This window comes from Eschrichtius robustus, chromosome 10, assembly GCF_028021215.1.
Source record: "Eschrichtius robustus isolate mEscRob2 chromosome 10, mEscRob2.pri, whole genome shotgun sequence".
Lineage (NCBI taxonomy): Eukaryota > Metazoa > Chordata > Mammalia > Artiodactyla > Eschrichtiidae > Eschrichtius > Eschrichtius robustus.
Genome location: NC_090833.1, coordinates 54,036,066 through 54,063,446, shown reverse-complemented (window position 1 = coordinate 54,063,446; position 27,381 = coordinate 54,036,066). Strand labels below are relative to the sequence as shown.

At 36.3% G+C, this 27,381-nt stretch overlaps 1 protein-coding gene across 5 annotated transcripts in view; it reads left to right on the top strand.

Moving 5' to 3' along the window:
• RFX3 (regulatory factor X3) overlaps positions 1-27,381 on the top strand; it is a 297,517-nt gene that overhangs the window by 255,239 nt on the left and 14,897 nt on the right. For all 5 annotated transcript variants that reach the window (XM_068552215.1, XM_068552212.1, XM_068552213.1 and 2 more), the window contains 3 exons: positions 3,231-3,380; positions 9,897-10,105; positions 20,006-20,159. In XM_068552215.1, coding sequence (XP_068408316.1) covers positions 3,231-3,380; positions 9,897-10,105; positions 20,006-20,159 — 513 coding nt within the window. The remainder of the gene's footprint in view (positions 1-3,230; positions 3,381-9,896; positions 10,106-20,005; positions 20,160-27,381) is intronic.

Genomic DNA, 27,381 nt, shown 5'->3' with positions numbered 1-27,381 from the left:
TATTATAATAAATTAAATCTTTTTAAATTGATTTTTGTATTTGTATTTTATAACCGTGTGGTAAAGAACTTGCACAAGATATGTTGTTTGATAATACTCCTTTCAGAGAGACTAGAGAAACATTTTAGGTGTGGTGTATTTATCAGCCCTTTTCTAAAGTGTATATTTAAGATTGCTTAATTTCAAATATTGAAAAGAACAGCCTAGAATGTTCAGATAGTTTCCATTTGAGTTTTAGATTTTTTAGGTCCCCTAATATACTCATTGTATTCCGAAATGTTCATGTAAATTAATAACCATTTGCTTTTCAGGATGTTTTGTTTTTTTAACACTGGAGAATGCTTTTGTGAATCAAGTAATTACTTTTTTTTTAATAAATTTTTTTTAAAATTTATTTTTGGCTGCGTTGGGTCTTCGTTGCAGTGCGCGGGCTTCTCATTGCCGTGGCTTCTCTTGTTGCGGAGCACGGGCTCTAGGCGCACGGGCTTCAGTAGTTGTGGCATGCGGGCTCAGTAGTTGTGGTTGGCGGGCTCTAGAGCACAGGCTCAGTAGTTGTGGTGCATGGGCTTAGTTGCTCCGCGGCATGTGGGATCTTCCTGCACCAGGGCTCGAACCCGTGTCCCCTGCACTGGCAGGCGGATTCTTAACCACTGTGCCACCAGGGAAGCCCAAGTAATCATTTCTTAAAGAGAACAGTTATCTCATAGTTGATGAGTGTATTTCAGGAATGTGGATTATTTAGCTAGAGATATGAATTCTACCCTCCACTTTGTCCCCTACTAACCATGTTACTTTAGGTTAATCTGTGAACATACATGACAGATGGGACTGATTCTGTCTAAACTTTGATAACAAAAATCACATTTGTGGCCTTTTGTCAGGGTCTGTATCTACTGTCAGACGCCAGCAATATGCCTTGGCTTTCAGTTTGAGAGTGTGATTGAAGCTCTTGTAGCTGACAAGTCTGTGATAGCACAAGTCTGCTTCAGCTTAAGGTTTGCAGTAACACATTCTATCTCTAAAACATATAGAAGGACACATTTCGTGGATATGCCCACCGTAGATTGTTGCTTTAGAGCTGTGCTGTCAATACAGTAGGGCTAACCACATGTGGCTATTTAAATTGTAAATTTAATTAAATTGCATTAAAATTTACTTCCTCAGTCACACTAGGTACATTTCAAGTGCACCTTAACCCATGTGGCTAGTGGCTACCATACTGGGTAACACATATGTAGAGCATTTCCATCATTGCAGAAAGCTCTCCATGGTAGTGCTATTCTAGAGTGCCACGTTCAGGTAGGCAAATAAAGGAGGTGCTATTTGATTATGATGGTCAGAGGAATGCTTTCCAACTTGCAAAGTCAGTCATAGTTATAACAATACTTTCAAACAGCTAAAAGCACCTCCTGCCCCAGTGTCATCGAAGTGGATGTGGTAGCAATCCATCTGCAATATGGGCCATCTCATTGATCTCCAGAGTTGATTTGGGTGGTTTACCTTGGTGGAAGGTGCCTTCTGCTATTCCTCTCTCACGGACATGCAGCCTTTTTTCAGCTGAGCATTTAATCAACAAAGATGATCTAGCGTGACAGTGGAAACAGCATAATGAGGTTGTGACTGAAAGTTATTATCAAAATGCCTGGATTCATATCCCACCACTGTACTGTAGTTTCTGTGTAACCTTGAGCAAGATAGTTAACCTCCCTAAGTCACAGCATGTGTCTAATAGAATGTTTATGAGAATTGAGCAAGGTAATGTATGTCAGGCATTTAACACAGTGCCTGGAACGTGAAATGTCCTTGATTAGTATAAACCACAGAGATGGGAAAATGTGAAATACTCTCTTTGGGGGTATGTGAACGTCCCCCAGGTTCCACATGGTCCTGAAACATCTCACTATCAAGACAGAGCATCCTTTGGCCTGTGGAACACCTTCTACCGCTCAGCCAACTGACTGTTCAATCAATTGCTTGTTATATACCCATAGTGATTTAATGTCATTCCTGTAAATATGTTAAAGTCCTCATTAGATCTGCTATGCAAATAACAAATTTTCATGAGATCATGAGATTTAGATATTTACCTAGACTTTTTCTTTGTCGTTATCTTTGCTATCTTTCAATATAACCCAGTTTGTTCAGGGTTTCAGCAGGAAAAAAATGGTATATCCAAAGGGGAGAATAATTGAATAGAGTTTAAGAAGGGTCTGTTTCTAAACGTGTGAAAAGAGTTAAGAAAACCAAGGAGGAATGGTAAAGCACCCCAGGACTAGCAATAGTGGGAAGCCTGCCCATCCCTAGGTCTGAAGGGGAAAGAAGTGATTATGGCATCAGATCTTCTCCTTCCTCCAGAACTGTGGCCTTAGGAAGGAGAGAGCAGAGGTTGTGAGGGAATGAATACTTTGACTACTTTCTTCCATCCTTCAGTCTCCTACCAGTGACTTTCACTAGCCAAACCCAACTGGAAGCCAAAGGGCAAGAGAGGCAGTTAATGTAATCTATTCAGTTTAGTCTTCCTGGGCACAGAGCAGAATGGAGAAGGCTGGAAAGTGCATTTTGAAGGACAAATGGAGATTTTTCTGGGTAGCCCTTTTACAGAAATTCAAATTCTGAAGAGTTCTTCTTGTTGCTTGTATCCGATAAGTTTATTAGCTATGTATTTGCTAATAAAGTCTTTCAGTGCTCTTATTTCACCTCAGAATTACCCAGTCCTATTTCACCTCTATAAAATAAAGGTAAAAAGAGTGCATCTTAATGACAGTGCTCTGAAAAGCATGTTTTTTAATCCAGTTTAAAAAGTGGGACTGGATAGTGTGGTTTTCCAAGTAAAAGGAAAAAATTTTTATTTGCTTAATTTGTAGTTGACTGTCGTACAGAGAATAAGAAATGAAAATCAACATTTTTCCTACTTGTCTCGACTAAATCATTTCTTGCTATGGATTAGTAGCTACTTGCAAGACTGGTTTAATTAATGGTGCACTCAGATGTCGAAGAATGTGGGAGTTTGTTTTAGCCTTGACCTCAGCCTACTCAAAAGGAAAGTAATACTTGGTTTAGAGATTTAAATGCTATAATTTACAAGTAAGCTCTCTCACCAAATGAATTTGAAATAAGTATCAGAGGGAAGCATTTAAAATTTGGCAAGGGAATAAAGATTTGAAGATTGCGGTGGTTTCTTTCACTGGAGGGGAAAAAAAAAATCCCAATTTAATTGGATTTCTTTACAGGTTGCAGCTGTAAGTGCCTTTGCCCAGACTCTGCGAAGATACACGTCGCTCAATCACCTGGCCCAGGCAGCTCGTGCAGTGCTTCAGAACACTTCTCAGATCAACCAGATGCTCAATGACCTCAACCGTGTCGACTTTGCCAATGTCCAGGTACTCTGTTTTCTTTCAAAACGTGTCTTTTAATGAAAGGTATCCAATTTTTTTCTTCTTAATTAGGATCATCATATTTCTTTTCAAAGTTACATCAATTCACAGGCACATCTAGGTTCACAATATCCTGAAAGAGGAGAGTTTTACTCAGCTATGGCTTTACTCCTCCTCTGTTTTGCAGTTAAAGTCTGCTAATATTTATAGTGCTAGACAGCAACATATGTCACCAGGGTTTGCTGAATGATTAATAGAGTAATGATGACCACAGTCATTGAAGTTTGGTAGGCAGGAGATGAAACTCTTTCATCTACTAGCTGTGGGTTCTTGGGCAAGTTACTTAACTCTTCTGGGCTTTACTTTCTCCATTTTATAACACATATCTTAGATTATTGTTTACATATTTAGTAATACGTAAAGCCCATAGCACCATGACACGCACACGAGAAATTTGTTTTTAAAAGTGCCCCACCTTGAAAGAAGCAAGAACAACTCTATTTCAGAGTTTACTATAGGTACCTGGTAAATATTTGTTATTTTAAAAGAATTAGGTGCAACGTATCTGACTCTTTTGATCATCCAAATGAAAGAATAATTTTTTAACCTAATGATAAAACTACTCACTTGTACGTCAAAGTACACATAAAAAATAGCTACTTTAGGAATATTATTATGGAATGCCAACAAATATTTTATTTCACATACTAAAATAATGAAGCTAATTGTTACCAATGAAAAAAAGCAGTCCATGGCTCACTCAAAGCAAAAGCAATAAAAGATACATAAATATTGAACATAATCAAAATTTTAAACTTCTGTGCTTCAAAAGAGACCATCAAGAAAATGAAACAGCAGCTTATAGTATTGAAAAAATGTTTGCAAATCATATATCTGATAAAAATTTATATCTAGGCTATATAAAAAGAACTATTATAACCCAACAATGAAAAGACAACCTCGTTTAAAAAATGGGCATAGATCTAAATAGACATTTCTCCAAAGAAGATATACAGATGTCCAATAAAGTACCGGAAAACTCATTCATTAGCCACCAGGGAAATACAGATTAAAACCACACTGAGGGACTTCCCTGGTGGCGCAGTGGTTAAGAATCCGCCTGCCAATACAGGGGGCACAGGTTCAAGCCCTGGTCCGGGAAGATCCCACATGCCGCACAGCAGCTAAGCCCGTGCGCCACAACTACTGAGCCTGTGCTGTAGAGCCCGCGAGCCACAACTACTGAAGCCTGTGTGCCACAACTACTGAAGTCTGTGCACCTAGAGCCTCTGCTCCTCAACAAGAGAAGCCATCACAATGAGAAGCCCGTGCACCGCAACGAAGAGTAGCCCCCACTCACTGCAACTAGAGAAAGCCCATGCACAGCAACGAAGACCCAAGGCAGCCAGTAAATTAACTGATTAATTAATTAATTAATTAAATCTAAAAAAAAACCCGAGATACGACTTCACACACACTAAGATGGGTATTATCAAAAAATAAAATAAAATGGGTATTATCAAAAAGACAAATAATAACAAGTGTTGGTGAGGATGTGCAGAAATTGGAACCCTTATACACTAGTGATGGGAATGCAAAATGCTGCAGCCACTTTGGAAACAGTATGACAGTTCCTCAAAATGTTAAACATAGAGTTACCATATGATATGGCAGTTTCACTGCTAGGTACATACCAAGAAAAATGAAAACATGTCGACCTAAAAACTTGTTCACGCGTGTTCCAGCAGCATTATTCATATTAGCCACATAAAAGTGGAAACAACCCAAATGTCCATTAACTGATGACTATGTGAACAAAATGTGATATTCCACACAATGGAATATTATCGGGCAATAAAAAGAGATGAAGTTCTGATACATGCTACAACAGAGATGAACATTATACTAAGTGAAAGAAATCAGATACAAAGGACCGTACATTGCATGATTCCATTTATATGAAATGTGCAGAATAAGTACATCTATAGAGAGAAAAAGTAAATTAGTAGTTGCCTAGGTCCTGTAGACTGGGGAGATTGGGAGGTGACAGATAAGGAGTAGTATGGGGTTTCTTCTTGGAGAAATGAATACATTCTAAAATTGATTGTGATGATAGAGGCACTACTCTGTGAATATACTGAAAGAAGCCATTGAATTATATACTTTAAATGAATGAATTGTTCGCTCTGTGAATTATATCTCAATAAAACTGTTTTAAAAAACAATATTGTTGCTTACAGATAAACTAATTATTACTCCATTTCCTACAAAGTTTAATCTACAATTCTGGACTAGTTTTATCGTTTAAAATATATCAAAAAGTAACATTTGGGTTTGATTTATTTTAGGGTGTCGTTAATTAGTTAAGTTCATTCTGACTTTCATGAATTGGGTTTAAACTTCTAATGTGTATAGTTTTTCTTAGATCTACATAAATATTTTTATATATACAAGCACACATACGCACACACATGCAAATACGTAACCTCCACAAGAACAAACTGTCTCACGTTTACAAATCCATTAACTTTACATATTTCAGTGGAATTTACATTAACTGATTTTAATGGGAATATTAAGAGTTCATACATTATTGCCTTAAAATGTATACTGTTATGTTTTTTTCAAATCTTCATTCAGAAAAGATATGTTTAAAAGTACTTTAAGAAAAGTTGAAATGGTAAGGCAACTTCTAGTTTTCAAAAAGTAATTTAAGTTTAATAACAGAAAATATATTTAAGAATGATTCCTAATAATATCTGAGAAAGATTTAAAATTTTCTGTTAACATTATTTTCATTCGTATAGTTGTGTGTCTGAACCCTATGAAGTATGTATAGAAATGAGTCCTTCCTGGTTATAAACGCCAGCCTTGGCAACATTATTGCATATAAATGGTCAGTTATACGTCTATACTACTACTCATCCCCCACTCACCGACTTTGAGGTTACCCTTTCACTTCCTTTATTCTCAGCTACCAAGTTTTTCTGGGTCCACGTGACAGTTATTAGTGCTGAAACCTGTGTGCTTAAGTATCTGTCCTCCAAGACCTCCTTCCTTTCATTAGAGGACCATGAGCACAGTGGTGTGCCCTCCATTTCCCCCTACATTTTACGTCTCACAACTCTGTTCATTTTCACATGTAATCTCTTTCTCAGGTTAGCATATTTTATCTTTAACTCCTTTCTTTCCTTTTCTGTTCCACATTTTGCCTGGTTTTCTGTCTTCTGCCTCCCATTCCACCTTCATCACCCTCTCCTGTTCATTTGGAAGTCCCTGCCCCTACGAGATTAACCTCAGTTAAGACTGACACATATAGGGTGATGCTCTTGTAATAAGGGAACTTTAATTTAAAACAATGAAATCACATGTAAGTGTCAATATTTTTAATGCTCTAAGAGCTTATGTTTCTTTCAGGATATCCATAAATCTCTTTCATCACTTCATTCTTCTCTAATTAAATCTTTTCCTCATGCATTCAGGATAATTTTCCTATTGCCGTATAATTGGTTTTCTGTTTTAATTAACTGATAGCATTACAATAGTATTGCTTTCTAATTGTTTTGTGTAAATGGATAGTTTTCCAAATACAGTATGGGCTAAATATACTTGGGTTGGTTGACCTGATAACCTAACTTTTGCATATACTTGTGTTTCTGTATTTAAAAGACATTCTAATTTTGAAGCTACTGACTCCTTATCATCTTGGAGATAATTTATTTCTAACTTAATAATATCTTTAATTTTCATCCTTACCTTTTTCCTCTATAGAATTGAAATATCCAAATTCCTTCACAGGAATATACTTCACAGGAGTATTTACAGTGTACTCTATTGTTAGTATATTTTCAATCTGAAGAGTAGTAAAATGAAATATAATATAAAGTAGTTTGAAAAGTCAGAATAATGTCCTGTGGCTTTACTTCTCTAAGTTTAGTTTTAGATGATCATTATCTCTTGGCAAGAACTAACTTCCTAGGAAGCAGTGAGTTTGAATTTATGTTAAGAAATGAAATTAAATTCTTCCAAGGATACCAGTAAGTTCCTCCTGCCTCTTACCAATGCACAGAAATATCTTCCACAATGGGTATAGAGTTTCAGTTTTGCAAGATGAAAAAGAGATCTATTGCACAATAATGAGCATATAGTAAACACTCCTATACTATACACTTAAAAATGGTTAAGATGGGGCTTCCCTGGTGGCGCAGTGGTTGAGAATCTGCCTGCCAATGCAGGGGACACGGGTGCGAGCCCTGGTCTGGGAAAATCCCACATGCCGCGGAGCAACTAGGGCCGTGAGACACAACTACTGAGCCTGCGCGTCTGGAGCCTGTGCTCCGCAACAAGAGAGGCCGCGATAGTGAGAGGCCCGCGCGTCGCGATGAAGAGTGGCCCCCACTTGCCGCAACTAGAGAAAGCCCTCGCACAGAAACGAAGACCCAACACAGCCATAAATAAATAAATAAATAAAAATTAAACTTTAAAAAAAAAATGGTTAAGATGATAAGTTTTATGTTATATGTTTTTTACCACAATAAAAAAATGCTTGGCCATTAATGAAAAAACGAAAACAACCTCCCCTATCCTTTCTTTTGAGACATAAATTCTTCCCTGGGTGCTCTTCTGGACTCCTAAATTGATATAAAAGTTCTGGGAGTCATTTAACAGTGTATTTTGAAAAATCTATTATGTAGAAATAAGTACAAAAGTAAGCAAAGATGTAGTTACTAGATTGCTAATTCCAGCATTTTTCCTAATAGTAAAAAATTGGAATGACCATAAATGTGTCACTATATGGAATTGGTTTTGTAAATAATGGTATATTTATGCATTGAAGCAAATTCAATCACTGAACAATAAATATAGCTCCTCATTTGCCTATATGGAAAGTCATTTATCATATATAGTGAAGTGAAACTAAGCAAAATATCAAGTAAAATGTATAATATGAGCCTCTTTTAAAATAACATATGTACACAAGCATACATGCATATGTCTATACTGCATGTGAACAATTTGAAAGTTAGTGTGTTGTAGTTATCTCTTAATGTTGGCATTTTAGATATTCTTAATATTTTGTTCCTTTTTGTTTATTTGTATTTTCAATTTTTAATAATCATTGTAGTGTACTTAAAATACTTAAAAGTGATATTTAGGAGGTAAAATTGGAAAGACTATTACTAATTAGATATGAGAAAGAAGGATAGTAGATGGTATCATCAGCTGGGAATGTAGAAGAAACCTTAGGTTTCCCTGAAGAAATAAAATGAATTGAGTTTGGGCATTTTATATTTGAAGTACCTCCCAGTTGAAATGTCCCTTAAATAAGGTAAAGTCTGTAGGGTCAGGAGAGGTGCTGGAACCAGAGGGTGAAGATTAGGGGTTTATTTAGTTGAAATGGTTGATCTGAATAAATTTGTCCTCTGAGAACAGACAGATTGAAAGCTATAGACACTTTTCAGAAAAATACATACATATTCACAATGTTTTAGATATAGAATTAGGACCTTCACAGACACCCCTCCACAGAAATCTATTGTGAAAATATTATCTGGACGCAGTGAACCCAGTTTAAAAATTCTTGTCACATTTCATTTCTCTAATGTTATGCTTGGGGAAAATGAGGCCCACGCAGATTGAATGCATTGCTTGAAGTCAGTTTAGCTAATTCAGGCCCTATGTTACCATCCACATCCTTACTCAAATATTATATTACCAAATAATTGTATTCTGACCTTAGGAGTATAGTATTTTTTTAATGTTAAAATACAACATAGCACTAGAAACATTGTAAAACTTATGGCAACCATTGAAAATTAACTTTAAAAGTTCCTGTTTTCATTGCTATTACCAAACATGAAACTTTCCTGTCAGAACCAGAAGGAAAACTATAGTGATCAAATTTCTTGGCAGGTAGCCTTCCTACATTTTCTCAAAAGTATTTTTGTTGTTGTTGTTGTTTTCGGTTCTGTGAATTAATTGGCATTCATAGCCTTGCCTCTATAGCCCTTGAGACTTCAGTTTCTTATCCATAAAACTCATATAGCATACACTTCTACCTTGTATCATTCAGTGTTTGTTTTTGTTTTAATCCTGAGGGACCACTTTTGGCCAATTGAATCTATTTATCCATCTGACTTACCCTAAATCTTTTCAAATGAATTGGCTTTCAAGTTTTATCTGATTGGGAGAAAAAAGAGAGGGAGTAAAAACTAAAGAAAGACGCCGCATACTGTAGGTTCAGGCTCCTGTTTTTCTTAAGTAATCATGTATTTTAGTCTTTCACACAGACTAGTTAATGTAGAAAAACCAAGTCATACTTTTATGTCACATCACTTTTTCATGCACAAAGGCGATGTTAGTTTCCTTAATAACCGACAAGTAGTCCTTCATTTTCTTAATTCATTTAATTGTTTTACGCTTTCAATATAATTTGCCATTTATGCATATGGTCTGTGTGCTGACACTCAATGAAAAGATGCTGAGTTGAACTTTTTCTTTGCTTTCTGTGTACTGTCCCAGGAGCAGGCTTCCTGGGTATGTCAGTGTGATGACAACATGGTTCAGAGACTAGAAACAGACTTCAAGATGACTCTTCAGCAGCAGAGCACCCTGGAGCAGTGGGCTGCATGGCTTGACAATGTGATGATGCAAGCACTGAAACCCTATGAAGGAAGACCCAGTTTTCCTAAAGCTGCCAGGCAGTTTCTGCTAAAATGGTCTTTCTACAGGTATCGTCTCAACTTTTCCTATTCTGCAATTACGTATGTACATGCTTCTCAGAAAAAAGGAAAGAAGGGAAGACTTTAGTTTGCAGAAACTCCCTGTTGTGATTATCTTCAACCCAACTCATGATTACAACATCATGGAATTGTACCAGGAAGCTTATGGAAATAAAATTTCTGCTAGCAAAAGAAAGGCTCTTATTCAAAGCCCTAGAAGTTCTCAGATGGGAACATCTGAGATTCCAGTCTAGATAATATGTTTAGCAACAGTCAGAAAAGGACTACAGTCCTCCTTCTGGCAAACGTGTATTATTTAGTCTTCTTTCTTGAGGCCTTACCACCACTCTTCTTCTTCTCTAGCTCAGGGATTCTCAAACTGTGGTCCCCTAGACCAGTAGCATCACTATTGCTTGGAAACACATTAGAAATGCATATTTGGGGCTTCTCTGGTGGCGCAGTGGTTGAGAATCTGCCTGCCAATGCAGGGGACACGGGTTCGAGCCCTGGTCTGGGAAGATCCCACATGCCGCGGAGCAGCTGGGCCCGTGAGCCACAACTACTCAGCCTGAGTGTCTGGAGCCTCTGCTCCGCAACAAGAGAGGCCGCGGTAGTGAGAGGCCCACGCGCCGCGATGAAGAGTGGCCCCCACTTGCCGCAATTGGAGAAAGCCCTCGCACAGAAACGAAGACCCAACAGAGCCAAAAATAAAAATAATAAATAAATAATAAATAAAAAATTTAAAAAAAACCAAAAACATATAAAATAAAATAAAATAAAGAAATGCATATTTTCAGACCCCTCCCCAAAATCTACCTGAATCAGAGACTGCGGAGGGGAGGCCCAGCAATCTGTGCTTTTTAAAGTATCGTCCAGGCAGTTCAGATGCATACTCAGAACCACCTAGTTAAGTTCTTAATTTGATCAATTACAATTGTTTTCAAACCTAGCTGCACCTCAGAATTAGTGGAAAGAAAAACAAAACAAAATTCCTAGGTATCTCCCAAAAACTACTGAATCAAAATCGTGGTGGTTAGAAAGTAGTGATTGGGAGTAGGGGTAATCAGAAATTTTTTTTTCAAAAAGCTTACTCCTGGTGATTCTAATGCATAGCCAGTTTAATATCGAATAATCTAGTAATACAAAATGAATCACTTTTTGACTAAAAGGATATATATAGATATATATAAATGTATGTTTTTCTAGACATAGAAGAACCCCAGGAGAGAAAGATTACGTGATATATGATATCAAATGTCGGGGTGAACCACTGACCATAGGTCTACTCCAGGGGTTAAAAACAGAACCTGTGTAAGTTGGCATGTATACTATATATATGACATAGGATGGAATTGACAGAGTTCCATTTCTTAAGCTAAGTTAGGTAAGTTATATTTTTGACCCCAGAATTTATTCTTGTGATGGGAGTTCATTTCTTTGCTTCTTTAGATAATGGGGGCCTCACTGGCTCGGGCCAGAAAGCCATGTCTACTTTGAGGTTTAGGCAGTCCCTAATTTAGTTCCTGTGCAACCATACGCATATCAAAGTAGTGACTACAGGACATACCACTGACTGGTCATCATCTGGACCTCAGTGGTGAGTCCAAAGCAGTTGTGAGGAGAGAAGGTATACAAAGAAGTAGCTGAGTTTAGAGACTAGCAGAAATTCTGAACCCAGTAAGCCCAAATTACAGGATTTTCATCTTGTTTTGACCACCTTGATAAAGATGGAACCAGAGATCTTTTAATTATGATGGTAGTTGCTTGGTTTTTATTGTGACTTCTTTCTTTCTCAACTGATTTGGTCCAATTCTTATTTCTTAAACTGAAGTAGAGGTGTAGATTCGCTGTATATGTTTAATTAGGAGTTAAATTATCCTTACATCCTGAAAATCGTTTTCTAGTGTCTAGCCCAGGGTTAAATGCAGTAAAAGAAAGTCTACCAGTTTTGTGTTGTTGCTTTGTTTTTGTTTTGGGGATGGACTAATTCCACAGTTCTGTCTCTCATATATTTAGTGCTTTTAGTCCACATGATTTGAAAAGCACCTTATTAAGGTGCTGTCTAACTCTGTGACCCACTGATATGCTTCATTAAAGCCAGTCCTAGGTTTAGAGCTGGGTGTCAGTGAGCAATGTGTTGATGATATGAGTTTTCCTTTGATATATGGGGAAGATTTGGAAAACATTATCACATAATTCTCAAAGTAGATGTAGAAATAGTAGTACTAATAGTAGAGTTCAAAACTTTAATTTGGGGACATTTCTTAAGAAGATTTCAGATATTTTCCCATTTGCTTGCAAGTTGATTTCATCCATTTGTTTTTCCTCAGAAAATCATATAGATGGTATATGTGCTTCACGAATGATGAAACAGAAGTTATACTAGCTGTTGTTACAAAACCTATATGACCAAAAGCAGAGTGCATCCTCTATATCAGAAAAAAGCGAGGGTTTTTTTTTTCTTCTTACTGCTTTCTTATGTCATTACATCAGACTTACCCTTACTCCTTCCTGAGGACTTTTTTTTCTATGTTTAGTTGATATCATTTTAGAAATACACTCCTGGAGCCTTTGTCTCCACAGAGATTTGTTACAGGTATCTTGACAGAAAATTACTTACTTGTATTTCTTGTTCTCTGCAGATATACAAACCCAGTAGATCATCACTTGCCTGCCCTCTGTCCTCCCTGAGTTGGGGATAGTTGGCTTGTTATTGTTAGACACTATTATGGTTATTATTTTCATTTCAAGCAGTCTTGAAGGCGTATACTTCAGTGCCACAGAAGGAAAGGCATATTCAGACAGATGCATACCTCCTGCTGGTAGGCGAAGTCAATAGCTTAGAAACTTAAGAGCCTCTAAAATCTGACCTGTTTTTTACCGAGGCATAAGAACATATTGAGTAATGAAAACTGCATTCACAAACAGAAGCAGAATTACAGAGTATTTTTTTTTAATGTTTTTGGCTTTGTAATAAGAATTTGGCAGTCACATATATTAATCCTTCATTTTCTGAAGTTGATTAATCTCATAATTTCTAAAATTCTGTGTATATATTTTTATGCATACAAATAAAGAAATGGACTGGCAGAGAATCATGATAGCAGCAGTTGACATGTTGCTGCAAACACCCTCTGCTCCAAACGGGGGTCTCTCCTTGCCTAACCTGGCTTTGAATGGCTACTGCTGGCTCCCTGGGAGGTGGAAAAAAGATATCACCACCTTTCTTGGGCAGAAATGTAGAAGTTAAGTGGGCCATTTCTCAGCTTGTGTGTTTTGTGGATAACGGAACACAGAATTCCTTAGGGTCACCCTGAGGGTCAACCAAGTATCCCATTTTTAAAGAATGAAATTTATAGCTTTGATACAGTGACTTGAAAGGGGGCACAGAGAACCTAGTTTGCCTACAATTGAACAATATATAAATCTTCCAAAAAGTAATAGTCTTTCAGAATCAGCTATAAGCACTGTTTGAGAAGAGAGTTCACGGTAGCGGGGAGGGGGTGGTCACAGGTGTGACGTTCTCATCTTTCTTCTTTGGAAGGGTGTGATGTATCCCCAAATACATAAAGAGGTGGATTGAGTATCATGTGTTTGGGGATATGTTTCAATTTCCACACCATGAGTTATAAAGACAAATACACAAAGGTATTTCTCATCCATTATAAAATAATTAACATTTATAACTCTGATTTTAAAAGGAGTTGAATTCATGGTAACTTAGCAACATGAAATTCAGTGGAGTCAATTTTGCAACATATCTTACAGAAGTCTGAATCAGACAATAGGTTTCCAATTAAACTGTTAATTGTGTCATTTGATACTTGGCTTGTAGGGCAGAAACCCAGCACAGAGAGCATGAAGCAGACATAGCATTAATAATATAATTCAACTGATTCTTTTCTAAGCATATGACAATAATTTCATAGCATGCTTATCAGTATTTTTTAAAATAACTAGATATTTTAACTGAAGGTCAGCACCCTTTTTTTTTTCATTTTCCAACAGAATTTAGTATTACATGTGTACTTTATGCTGAAATAAGGTGATTGCCCAGCTGTCAAATAGAATCCAAAAGCCTTAGCATGGCCTATAAGATCCTACATGGTCCAGCTGCTAGTGACCTCCAGGTCCCACCGTGTATTCTCTTTGCTCACGTCCTCCAGCCACACTAGCCTCTGGGCTGTCCTTGGAATAAAACAAACATAGTTCTGCCTCAGTCTCTGTATTTGCTCTCCTTTCTGCCAGGAAAGCTCACATGTTCACACGGCTCACTCCTTCACTTCAGTCTTGGTTCTGCTCAAGATATCACCTCCTCAAAAAGAGTTTTCCTGACACCCTAACTTCAAGTGCCGGCACCCATCACTGTCCAATCTCTTAACCTGATTTATTGTTTTTCATAGGGTTTGTCACTACCTAACTTTATATTTTATATCTACTCTGTTTTTATCAACTGTCTGTCCTACTAGAATGTGAGCTCTGTTGAAACCAAATTTTTGTCTGACTTGCTCTAGAACAAGACCCTGGCACAGAGTAGGAACACAATAAATATCTATTGAATGAATGAACGTGAATTCTCTTGGAATAAAAAAATTGACTTTGCATTTTGTTTAATAATACCAGAAAGCTACTCAGTATGAATATTCTTCTTAGTCATTTACATTATTTTAAGGGAAATATAAAGCCTTAAAAGTTGAATTTTGAAATATATATATAATTCATTCTATATCTCTGATATTTATCCCTGCAAAGATTTATTGACATTCAACCGGCCCAGGATTCTTCTATGTTACAATGAATATCTTCTTTTTAAAATAAACATTTTTTGGATTATGAAATTAGTATATACTCACTTTAGAAAATCTGGGAAATACAAATACTATAAAAAGAATAAACTTAAATCATCCATAATTTTACTACCCAGAAATAACTACTGGTAAAATGTTTTCTTTCAGTGTTATATAAAGTTGAGATCCAATTGTTTATCAGAGTTTATTATCTGTATTTTTCCCTTAACATTTTTCATTTAACATTATACCTTAAGCATATCTTAAGAAACATAATTTTTAATGTCCTCACAATATTCCATTTTGTGTATGTCTCATACATTATTTAAACATCCCATTTGTCTCTTATTCTTGAGCATTTAGGTGGTTTTTGGTCTTGTGATACAATTATAAAAAAATACTGTAACGATTATCTTTGTATAAAGTTGCACATTTATCTTCAGATAAATTGAAATAAATTTGCACTTTTTAAGGTGACTAATACTATTTTAATGAAGTGTGCTATCTCGATGCTAATAAAGTATTAAACATTCCCATTTATTTAGGGATAGAATTTTTTTAAGAATTATATAGATGGTTTCTATGTTAAATGGGCTCATGTTATACTTTTTAGTTCTTGCACTTAACATTATATCATTGACATCTTTCCCAGTTACTGCCTATATGTGTACTCTCCCTCATTTCTTTGAACTATTGTATAAATTTACATATATGAATGAACCATTTTTTTTACTTAGTATCCTACAAATGGATATTTAGTGTTGCCCCCTATTTTCTCACTAGTATAAATATTGCTGCAATTAAAACTATCTTTGCTCATTTGTGTAAATTTCTAGAATTAGAACTGATAGGTGATCACACTGGTCAGAATGGCCATCATCAAAAAATCTGCAAACAATAAATGCTGGAGAGGGTGTGGAGAAAAGGGAAGCCTCATACACTGTTGGTGGGAATGTAAATTGATACAGCCACTATGGAGAACAGTATGGAGGTTCCTTAAAAAAACTGAAAATAGAACTACCATATGACCCAGCAATCCCACTACTGGGCATATACCCTGAGAAAACCATAATTCAGAAAAACACATGCACCCCAATGTTCATAGTAGCACTATTTACAATAGCCAGGACATGGAAGCAACCTAAGTGTCCATCGACAGAGGAATGGATAAAGAAGATGTGGTACATGTATATACAATGGAATATTACTCAGCCATAAAAAGGAATGAAATTGGATCATTTGTTGAGATGTGAATGGACCTAGAGAGTGTCCTAGAGATTGTTCATACAGAGTGAAGTAAGTGAGAAAGAGAAAAGCAAATATTGTATAATAACACATATATCTGGAATCTAGAAAAATGATATAGATGATCTTAGTTGCAAAGCAGAAATAGAGAAACAAACATAGAGAACAAATGTATGGATACCAAGGGGGAAAGGGGTGGGGTGGGAGGAATTGGGAGACTGGGATTGACACATATACGTTATTGATGCTATGTATAAAATGGATAACTGATGGGAACATGCTGTATAGCACAGGGAACTCACCTAGTGCACTGTGGTAACCTAAATGGGAGGGAAATCTAAAAGGGAGGGGATATCTGTACGTGTATGGCCCATTCATTTTGTTGTGCAGTGGAGGCTAACACTGCTTTGTAAAGCAACAATGCTCAGCCATAAAAAAGAACGAAATTGAATTATTTGTAGTGACGTGGATGGACTTAGAGTCTGTCATACAGAGTGAACTAAGAAAGAGAAAAACAAATAATGTATGCTAACACATATATATGGAATATTTTTAAAAAAAATGGTTCTGATGGACCTAGGGGCAGGACAGGAATAAAGACGCAGACGTAGAGAATGGACTTGAGGACATGGGTGGGGGGGAAGGGTAAACTGGGACAAAGTGAGACAGTAGCATTGACATGTATACACAACCAAATGTAAAATAGATAGCTACTGGGAAGCACAGGGAGATCAGCTCGGTGCTTTGTGACCACCTAGAGGGGTGGGATAGGGAGGGTGGGAGGGAGATGCAAGAGGGAGGGGATATGGGGGTATATGTATACATATAGCTGATTCACTTTGTTATACAGCAGAAACTAACACAACATTGTAAAGCAATTACACTCCAATAAAGATGTTAAAAAACAGAAAAACAAAAAAACACCGTCAGAGAGAGAGATAGCCTGCTTGTATGAGGGCTTATTTTCCGAGCTTTCCATCAAGGATCGTGGTCTTGGGTTGGTTGCTCTCCAAAGCCTGCAAGTAAAAGGTATTTTGTAAAAACAACAACAAGAAAACACTGCTAGGTGAAGGCATTTGTGCATTTTTAATTTCAACATGTGTTGCCAAATTTCCCTTCATAAATATTTTGTGAATTTATGCTTGTAGAAACAGCAAATGAGAGTTCTTTCCCCATACCTTCTCCAACACTGATCTTTTAATGTCTTATAGTATAATAGATGATATATGGTATCTTACCTTTAGTTTACATTTCTTTTAATTTTGAATAAGATTAGTCATATTTTTGTATACTTGTTAGCCATTAGTCTTCTCCAGGCTGTATTTTAAATAGCTGCTGTCTTTCTTCAGCAAGAGATGTGTACTTAGGAGTGAATATTCCACCCCATATTACTTAATTTTTCAAAATTATTTACTTCACATGATCAAATTTGGATGTATGTAAAAATGTTAGGCAACTTTTTATTGTTATTTTTATGTTGTTTTTGCTTTTGCTTTTTAAAGTAGAGGATTCTCTGCCTGTTAAAATTTGTTCCATAGGAAAATAAAGTTTAATTTCAATAGCTATTAAATTTATAATAATTATTTTTATGAATAGGTGATGTGTTACTGAATTATGGGAAAAGCATGCATCAAATTATAACAGAATTTTGTCATTATATCTTTGACATATAAATGAAAGTGTTAATTTATTTTTAGTGATTCTCTTATAGAGTTCCAAACTTAAGGTATTCATTAAAGTATTTGACTCTAAGGAATCATTCACCAGTACTGCTTTTTATGATAATGAGTATATTATTAACGCCAACATATGGAATAGTGTAGTAATAGGTAGTTTTGCTTAAGATCTCACATACATTATCTCATTTGACTCTCAGGCTAATCTTGAACCTTTAAATATTGAATGACATACTCACAATCAAGATCACATAGTGGTTAACATGGATCTAACTCCAAACCCATGCTTTTTTTCTTTTTAGTAAATAGATCCACAGAATGAGAGACATCTGCCATCATCATATAGTAACACCTGTTCTTGCTGCCGTAGCCAAATGAGAGTCAGAAGCTCAGCTCCTCCTGTTCTGTGTATTAGGAGCATAATCACTTATATTTGAGTCTTGTTCTATTCATTCATAAGTTTATTTCACAACCTTTAACGCATTTTATCCTTGAAATAATCACGCAAATTAGGTAAGACCAAAAGTACTGCTTTCACTTTCACCCAAAAGGAAAAACACTCTCATGGAAATGATTTATTTTGAGATTGATAGTGAATTAATGAAGAACCAGGATCAGAATCCAGGGCTTTAGAGTTTTAGATGTACAAGGATGATCTGTCACTTGCCAAGTTGAATGTGTAGAATTTGATACATTACTAGCCTCTATATAAATAAGGTTGAAAATGAAACAGAAATGTACAGTCTTCTGTTTTTCCATCTGTCTGGCATTTTACAATTCTTCATTGCAAAATAAGGCCTAGGAATATCAGCCCATACATTTGTGAGATTCTATCTCCTCCTATCAGAGAATATAATGCCTGTTTTAGTTTGCGTAAGACAGAAATCTCTAGAAAAGGACACTAAGTGAAAGTGAGGAGAAACACACACACACTCACACACACACACACACACACACACACACACACACACATCCTACCCTGACTCTAAGTTAGAAATATTAAAGAGATTTGAAGTGCATGGACAAGCTTAATAATTGACATGTCTTCAATGAGGCCAAAATTTTATTTTGACTCACTTCCATTTTGAGTATAATAGAGTGTATTGTTAGTATTTTATTAACAATATGGTTCAGATTTTGGTATTTTATAAATTAAACATTCATATTTTTCAAAGTTATGCATTTCTTAATTGATTTTATTATGCTATTTCTAATGGAAAAATCACCTTAATTTAATTTAATGGAAATCAGTAAGGAACTAGAATCACTTAATAAATTTGCCTTCCAACAGAACTTGCACGGATCCCTGTACATAACCTCCTACATTCTACGTTGCCACATCTGGGAACATTGCTTAGTGTATATATATATATATATATATATATATATATTTTTTTTTTTTTTTAATAAATATTTATTTTTGGCTGCGTTGGGTCTTCGTTGCTGCGTGCGGGCTTTCTCTAGTTGCGGCGAGCGGGGTCTACTCTTCGTTGCGGTGCGCGGACTTCTCATGGCGGTGGCTTCTCATTGCGGAGCACGGGCTCTAGGCGCGCAGGCTTCAGTAGTTGTGGCTCACGGGCTCTAGAGCGCAGGCTCAGTACTTGTGGCACACGGGCTTGGTTGCTCCGAGGCATGTGGGATCTTCCTGGACCAGGGACCGAACCCATGTCCCCTGCATTGGCAGGCGGGTTCCTTACCACTGCCCCACAAGGGAAGTCCCTGCTTAGTATATTTTGTAAACTTGGTCAAATACATATATTTCTCACAGCATACCCCAGAGGTCATTATCACTGAGAGATAGTGGCACAGTGTTTACGCATCATCAATAAGACCTTCACTTTGAGTTGCTTTTTCTTATGGTGATGAGTTGTCAGCCTTCCAAAAATCTTTTTTATTCAATTCTGACCTCTTTGTGAATTTAATAGAATCAAAAGACTTGCCTATGACAGTAAAATGGTTTTTCCCAGTTAATATTTGTCTAGCTCTAATAAGGATCTAGTCAAGTTTCAGTGAAGATGACCTCTTTACCACTCTGTTTGAAAGAGTTGAGCCAACTGCTTTCAGTAGTGAAATTATTCCATGGCAGGTTGTGTGCTGTACCAATCTTTTAGACCTCTAACTTCTTTTAAGAGGAAAATTAGATTGAACTCTAATCCTGCTCACTAACAATGGCTGCATATGTGTCTTTTCTCTTGGAACAGCTCAATGGTTATTCGGGACTTAACCCTCCGCAGTGCTGCTAGCTTTGGCTCCTTCCACCTGATCCGTCTGCTCTACGACGAGTATATGTTCTACTTAGTAGAACATCGTGTTGCTCAGGCAACAGGAGAGACACCCATAGCGGTCATGGGTGAGGTAAGAGAGGCTAAAAGAGCTATGACCCCGCAGGGCTTTCTAAAAAGATCTGAATTTTATTTTAATCTAAATGTATTAATCATCAAAGCAACGGTTCCTAACCAATGAGTCTTGGACCCCAGAGGGCCTGTGTGGTTATTTCAGGGGGTCCTTAAATCCCTCTGTTCATATATATTTTCTTAGTCAAAGGTTCTAAAACTGTCGATTATATCATGTGAAAGTACATGGAATATTTCAATATGCTATAAAGGTGTCTATGTAAAAGAAAATCTTGAGAATCACTGAACTTTAAAAAATCCTTAATATTACTCAGCCATAAAAGAGAATGAAATAATGCCATTTGCAGCAACAGGGATGCACCTAGAAATTATCATACCAAGTGAGGTTAAGTCAGACAGAGAAAGACAGATATTATATGATATCACTTATATGTGGAATCTAAAAAAAATAGTACAAATGAATTTATTTACAAAACAGAAACAGACTCAGACATAGAAAACAAACTTATGGTTACCAAAGGGAAAGCAGGGGAGGGATAAATTGGGGGGTATGGGATTAACAGATGCACACTACCATATATAAAATAGATAAGCAACAAGGTTTTACTGTATATAGCACAGGGAACTTGATCCAATATCTTGTAATAAACTGTATGGAAAAGAATTGAAAAAAAGTTTATAGATATATACATATATAAATATATGTATAACCGAATCACTTTGTCGTATACCTGAAAGTAACACAATATTGTAAATTAGCTATACTTCAATTTAAAAAAAATCCTTATTGACTGGAAAATAAGAAAGATTGATGCTTCTGATAAGGCTAAGGGCTAGGAACTCAGAGGAAAAAGTTAAATATGTGTTTTGTAGACTCTTTTTCCAAGTGCCCAAGAACAAAATGAAGGATAATAACAATGATGATGAAAATGATAGCTAACATTTTGGGGGCACTTACTATGTGCCAAACACAGTCCTAAGTCCCTTATGTATGATAAAGCATTTAACACATACAACAACTCTTTGAGATAGGTGCTACGTTATCCTGTTTACAGATGAGAATCTGAGGTTCAAGAAGAAAGCTAAGACACAGAGAGATTAAAGGGTTATATAGCTAGCAGACAGTGGAGACCTGTTTTGAATATTCAGTCTGATTTTCATACCCATGCTCCTAATCACTAAAGGTGTAGGAAAAAAGTTCTCTTCTTCTTAATTTCTGGATAGTGTCAAAATGTATTTTCAACATGTCGTAAAACTAAAATGCTAAAGTTAATATACACAAGGGCTGGTTAATATAATGAGGGAGAGATGCACATGCACAAATGATTCAGCCCTGGCTCACTTTGTTGTATTGAACTGGGTTTTGATTGAATCCAGATTTTGCTGGATTATGCCAGGTTAGGCAATGTTACATATTACTGCCCAAAGCAGTCAAGAAGACATGTTCACTTTTAAGCTATGTGTGTGTGCTTATTTAAATTAAAAAAGTAAAAATAAATATTAGATGCTATTCCTAGTTTAATAAATATGATGGTAAAGGTATAAATTTAAAAATATATTAAAATACCTCAAGGACCTTTATAAGTATTATAATATAAATAAAATACATGTGACTTTTATTCAGAAAGTTGGTTAAAATATTCTTCTTTCCCTCTTTAAAATCCCTTGCTGTATGCTGATCTATATGTGTTTGTATGTTTCTTAATGGTGATTGTGCCTAAATGATGCCATTTATGTGTGTGTGAGATTAAGCAAGATTCATTTTAGCTTTTAAATTACAGGCAGGACCTCATCATTGACCAAAAACAATCTGGACTTTTCTTAGATTTGACTTCCCCTCAGTGCCTCTTTCCTTAGTTCTTTTATAGATGCCTGGTTGCAAAATGCCCAGTTGGCAAGTAGATTAAATATGATAAAAAATTTTTAACTCAGGGCTCAAAACTTCTGAAATAGACATGCCTTTTGGTATATTTAACACATTTGGCAACTACCTCATATGCTCCAGGACCTCTTTAACAGGATAACCAGGATAATGATAAACAGCGATTCTCATTAACACCATGTGGCTAATCCTGATGCGTGATCTCTGCTTCCCTTGCATCTCTAGGGAACAAAGCCTGTGGCCATGAGCCAGTGACACAGTGTGTTAGCGACCTCCTCATATGCTAATACAAGCAGTACTGGCTCACCAGTATTAAAATGGCCTTATGTAGTCTATACTGCCAATTAATCATTCTAATGATTTAATTGACATTCTTTTTTACTATATGTAAACAATGTAAATGAATAAGACAGATTGCCACATGATTCAAAGATATAATATAAATAAAGTCTAGATCAGAAAATAAGGTATAAATACCTTCTCTAAGATCAAAGATCTAAGCATACCTCTTGATTTCTTTGCTTACTATCTCCTTACCCAATTTATAGGAAAATCCTTTGAGCTGTCTTTGCTCATCCATTATTCCGCCCAGGCCAAGTAAAGCTAATTTTACAGACTTGATCTCCCCATAAAACATTGATGCTTCATAGACCAATTGGCCATTATAGACCTGTTGGCCATGGTCATATTATCATGTCTAAAATTTCTTGATTCTTGGGAAAAGGAGAAGGAAATTCAAGAGAAAGGAAGGCTGTTTTCTCATGCATCTCTCACGTGTTATCCTAAGCCTACCCTAGAAATGAGATTGGAGGTAAAAAAGGCTTTCGTGTGTCAAGCCTCAGCTGCATTCTTAGCTCCTTAAATGACTTCCCATTCCAAACCTCAAGTCCAGAAGTGCCTGTGTATATAATGGGAGCAACACCGCAGGCCAAAATCCTTTGAAATCCATAAAAATCACCATTACCCTCAATTGCAGCAAGTGGTTTTCAATCAACAGTAACAACAACCACAAAAACAATAATAATTGTCACTATCTATTGAGAATTTATTATACCCTTAATGAAATCAAGCTCTTGATTTATCTACTAATGGTCCTTTCTCAGTAAATGGTACCCTCCCTGTCGATCCTGTTGGATATGTGAGCGTCATCTTTATGTATCTTTCTGTCTTGACCTGCATATCCAGCCAGTTACTAAGTCTGCCCTTTCCCAAACTCCCCATAGTGCAGTCAGTATCATCTTATGAAAATGCAAACCTGATTGTGTTATCCACACTTAAAACCCTTTAGTGGCTTTTTCTTCTTCTTCTTAAGGAAGAAAAGTCTTTCCTTGGTATAAGATCTGGCCCTGTCTCTCTGATCAACCTCACCCTCCCTCTTCCAGGTCCTTCTGCTGCAATCACAGTAGTCTTTTCTCTATTCTTATTCACCAAGCTTTTCTCATCATTGGACCACTGTGTAAACTGTTCTTTACCTGGAACCCTCTGCCTGACTCTCCTTGCCCATTCTAACTCCTTCATGTCTTAAATATCAGTTCCTCGAGGAGGCCCAATTTCCCCCAGACTACGTTAGATACTCCTTCACTCTCTGATTTTTACTTTCACCTTTCATTCTAGAACCTACATAATATTAATTGCGTGATTCTTTGTATGATTTGTGTTATCGAAGGTTTAACGCCTGGAAATAATGGAGAACTTTAAGTTAGAAGAACTAAACTCTACTTATAGTTCTGTCATTTATGGTAGTATAATCTTGGGCAAATCGTGTTCACTTTTGTTGGTTCTCAGACTTATCTCTAAAATTAATTTATTCATTTATTTAACAAGTACTTCTTATGCATCTACTCTGGACCAAACATTATAACGTTTAGGATATAGTGATGAACAAAATGGATTTTGGTGCTGCATTCAAGGAACTTACATTTTAGTAGGAGATACATATTTGTTAAATGTTCATATAACTACATAGCTATAAATTCTGATAAGTGCTGTAAAGGAAAATTAAAGGGATATAGGAATACTTAAAGAATAATATTCACTTGTGGGTGAATATTATTTTTAATCTATTTTACAGGTGATGAAATGAGACACAGAGCCATCAAGTCACAGTCACACAGAGTCACACAGCTACTAGGTTGTAAAATCAGGTTCTGAAACCAAGCAGCCTGGCACCAAAGCCCTTGCAGTTAATCTACCATGCTTATTACCTGCTGCAGGATGGGGTGAGACTGGAATAAGAATAGTTCAGAAATCAGTAAAGGGAAAGCTGAAAAATAGTCACAAACTTTATTGGACATTTGTTTTACCTTTATAGGTGCTGTATTTGGGAGAGGTGTCAGGCAGCTAAACAGATCCAGAAGCAAAGGGAAAGGTTTCCCTTTCAAAGTAATTTGAGGGCAATTAATGTATCTTTTCACTAATGTGAATTCAATAAATGAGGTTTTAAATTAACGTTATTTACATTATTTGAGCAGGCAAGAGAGACCAGTACATCATGTTTTACATATAAACACAGTATGCACACATACAAGTTTTATTTTTACATTCCCTGTAGCCCTGACATTTCAGTTGTTGAAATGAAGTCTACCATGTAAGGGAACCCCCAAATGAAACAGCATCACCACCATGAGTTTTCTTCTAAACGTCAGCCTGCTACTACATTAATACTGAGCAGTAGGTTATTTAAAGCATTTGCATTTCCAAAGTTTCATTATTAGTTTTATTGTCTTGCCTAGATGATGAAAAGGAAACAATGTATTTACTGCTAAGATTTATGCAATTTTCTGAATTTTTATTTAAATATTATAAATATGCCCATAGAGTTTCTGGCAGTGGTGACATTTTAAGAGTAGGAATAAAGTAAGATAAACAAGTTGCATCTGTTTGCACACCTGTTAAATTTTTTTTAAAAAATCATAAGGTTTTCTGTACAGCTCTGACCAGGAAAATTGAGCAGAAAAATATCCTTTTATTTGGATTTTATGACTATTTGAAGGATATTTAGAAGTTAATGGCATACATGCTTTATTCCTTTAGAATATACGTAGTCTTAATATATTCACTGAATCTACAAATTTTTATTGCTTCATAAAATGATTTTCTGTGACAAACATTTTTATATTTAATGTATTAAATATATTTAAATGGTCTTTATCATAATTTAATTAGACTTAATATTATATCTATGTAATCAACTTTCTGAAATAAAAATAGGAACCAAAAGCTGCTTTAATTGCTCAGCTGTGAATATCAATATTAAAAATATAATATTTTAGTGATATTTTTAGGGAAAAAAAATTGAGGAACTCTTAAGGATTACCATTAAAAGAAAAATGTCTTGGCTTCACTAAAATTGATACACTCAGAGCGAAAGGGGAAAAAACTCTTTAAAATTTAAAAACTGGAGAAGAGCAATAATAATTCACAGGCAAGCTTTTAGGGTAAAAGTTGAGTGAAAAACTTCCATTTGATGGAAGTACAACCATTGTAAATATGCATGGATGCTTAAGATAAAATCGAATTAATGAAAAATAGATTTCAGTGAGCATTATTCTAGTGCAACTAGGGAATACACTGAAAATGTACCTGTTGAATAATAGACTTGTTATAGAATATTTAAAAGGGATGAAGCATATCACAGTTGAAATCATTTGCAGGAAAAAAAAATCTTGGAACAGTAGTAACTTAAAAAGTGTAATGAATACTTGTCAAAAGTTATATTAGTTATTATTTATAATAAAGCTTACTGTTTATTAATATTTTTCTAATTGAAGACTGGTCTTGTGACAACTACTGTGCTAAATGTCTTACATTTTTATTTAATATTCACCAAAACCTTACAAGGGATATGTTAGTGTCCCCATTTCACCCATAAGGAAAACAGAGGTTGAAAGTTGCCCAGTATCAGAACTAGTGGTAGCGCTAACTGTAGGAAGTGGGGCTGTCTCACTCCAAATAGCCAAATGGGTTCAATCCACATTTTAATTTTTCACCATATAAATTGTTTATAGACAGTTTTGGAATAGGGACTAATTTATTTCTGTCTGTACTTTATAACTCCCCCAAATGCCTGCACACTCGCAGTCATGCACAAACCAGATGCCTGGTATGAAAGCTTTCATTATTTTGTTCCAAGGCTTCTTTCCTCTGCATTGCAGGATGCATCTTGATAGTCCTACCACCCTTCCCCTTTCCACTTTTTGTTAGTAGACGTTCAGAATATGCAAACTAAATGGAATATTAGTCTAAGCAAATTGCAGTTGGAAAGCTAAATCTGCCAGAAGACAACAACAACAACAACAAATTACACCCTTCAGCGCCTCTGTACCCACCCACAGACCAGACCTAAATCAAAGTTATGTTTTTAGAATTTGCAGTTTGCTTTTAGCCGTAAATCTGCTCCTCTACATTAGCACAATTCTGACAACTTGAAAATAAATGATAAAAGTGACCCCCTGGAAAGCCTTTCTCCTACACCTTCATCCTCCAAGTTCCTAAGAATTATCTCTGTAGATGCTCTCCTATTTTTTTTTCTCCTCTTTCCTGGTTTGTCATTCTGTTCCTTACTCTCCTTGCATGTGAGCAAAGCACCTATTGACTCAGCAGCCCAGGGCTGCAACCCTACCCCTCTGGGATCCCTGCTCATTAGCTTCCTCCGCTTGGTTTCCTTCCCTGCTTGCTCTGGGCTCTAACCTCTCCTCACATCCTCTTCAGGGAATGGAGTTTTGCTTACAGCTCTGGTCTAAACACAATCCCACAATAGGTGCCCCCCAAAAATACTCATTCAAGGAAGGAAGTACAAAAGAATGATGGAAAGACAGACAACCAACTAACAGAACTTCTCATTTCATTTCATGATGGGCATACTGGATTTCTATATCAGCAGGAAAATAATGCTCCTAGACCAAGAAGAGCTCCCTCTCCCCAGAATACTCCTTCAGTATTTCAGAGAACCTCCGTATGAAGTTGGGTTTTCATAAGTGCTTACAACGAGAGATTAGTTTTCCGAAAGTGTTTGAAAGTGGGAAAAGAGAAGAAAATAGAAATCCAAGATTTCTTGACATTTTTCAAGAACTAAAATGATCACTGTAGACGTTAGGAAGGGAAACTCGGCACACTGTCCTCTTCAGCAAAGTCCACCACTGGGCTCTTTGCTTAGCAACAGGTTAGCCTGGTAGCCCAGCCTCAGAGTCAGCTAGGTGTGAAAGGTTCCCTGGCCTAGATTAAGCATGACAGCTCCCCCTGCTGGCCTCCTTGCCATGCTCTATCATCCTGTGCCCAGCCCAAGTGGCTCTGGCCTTCCATTGTCTCTCTGGTATTTTTGCTCAGACACAGGTAAAGTTGA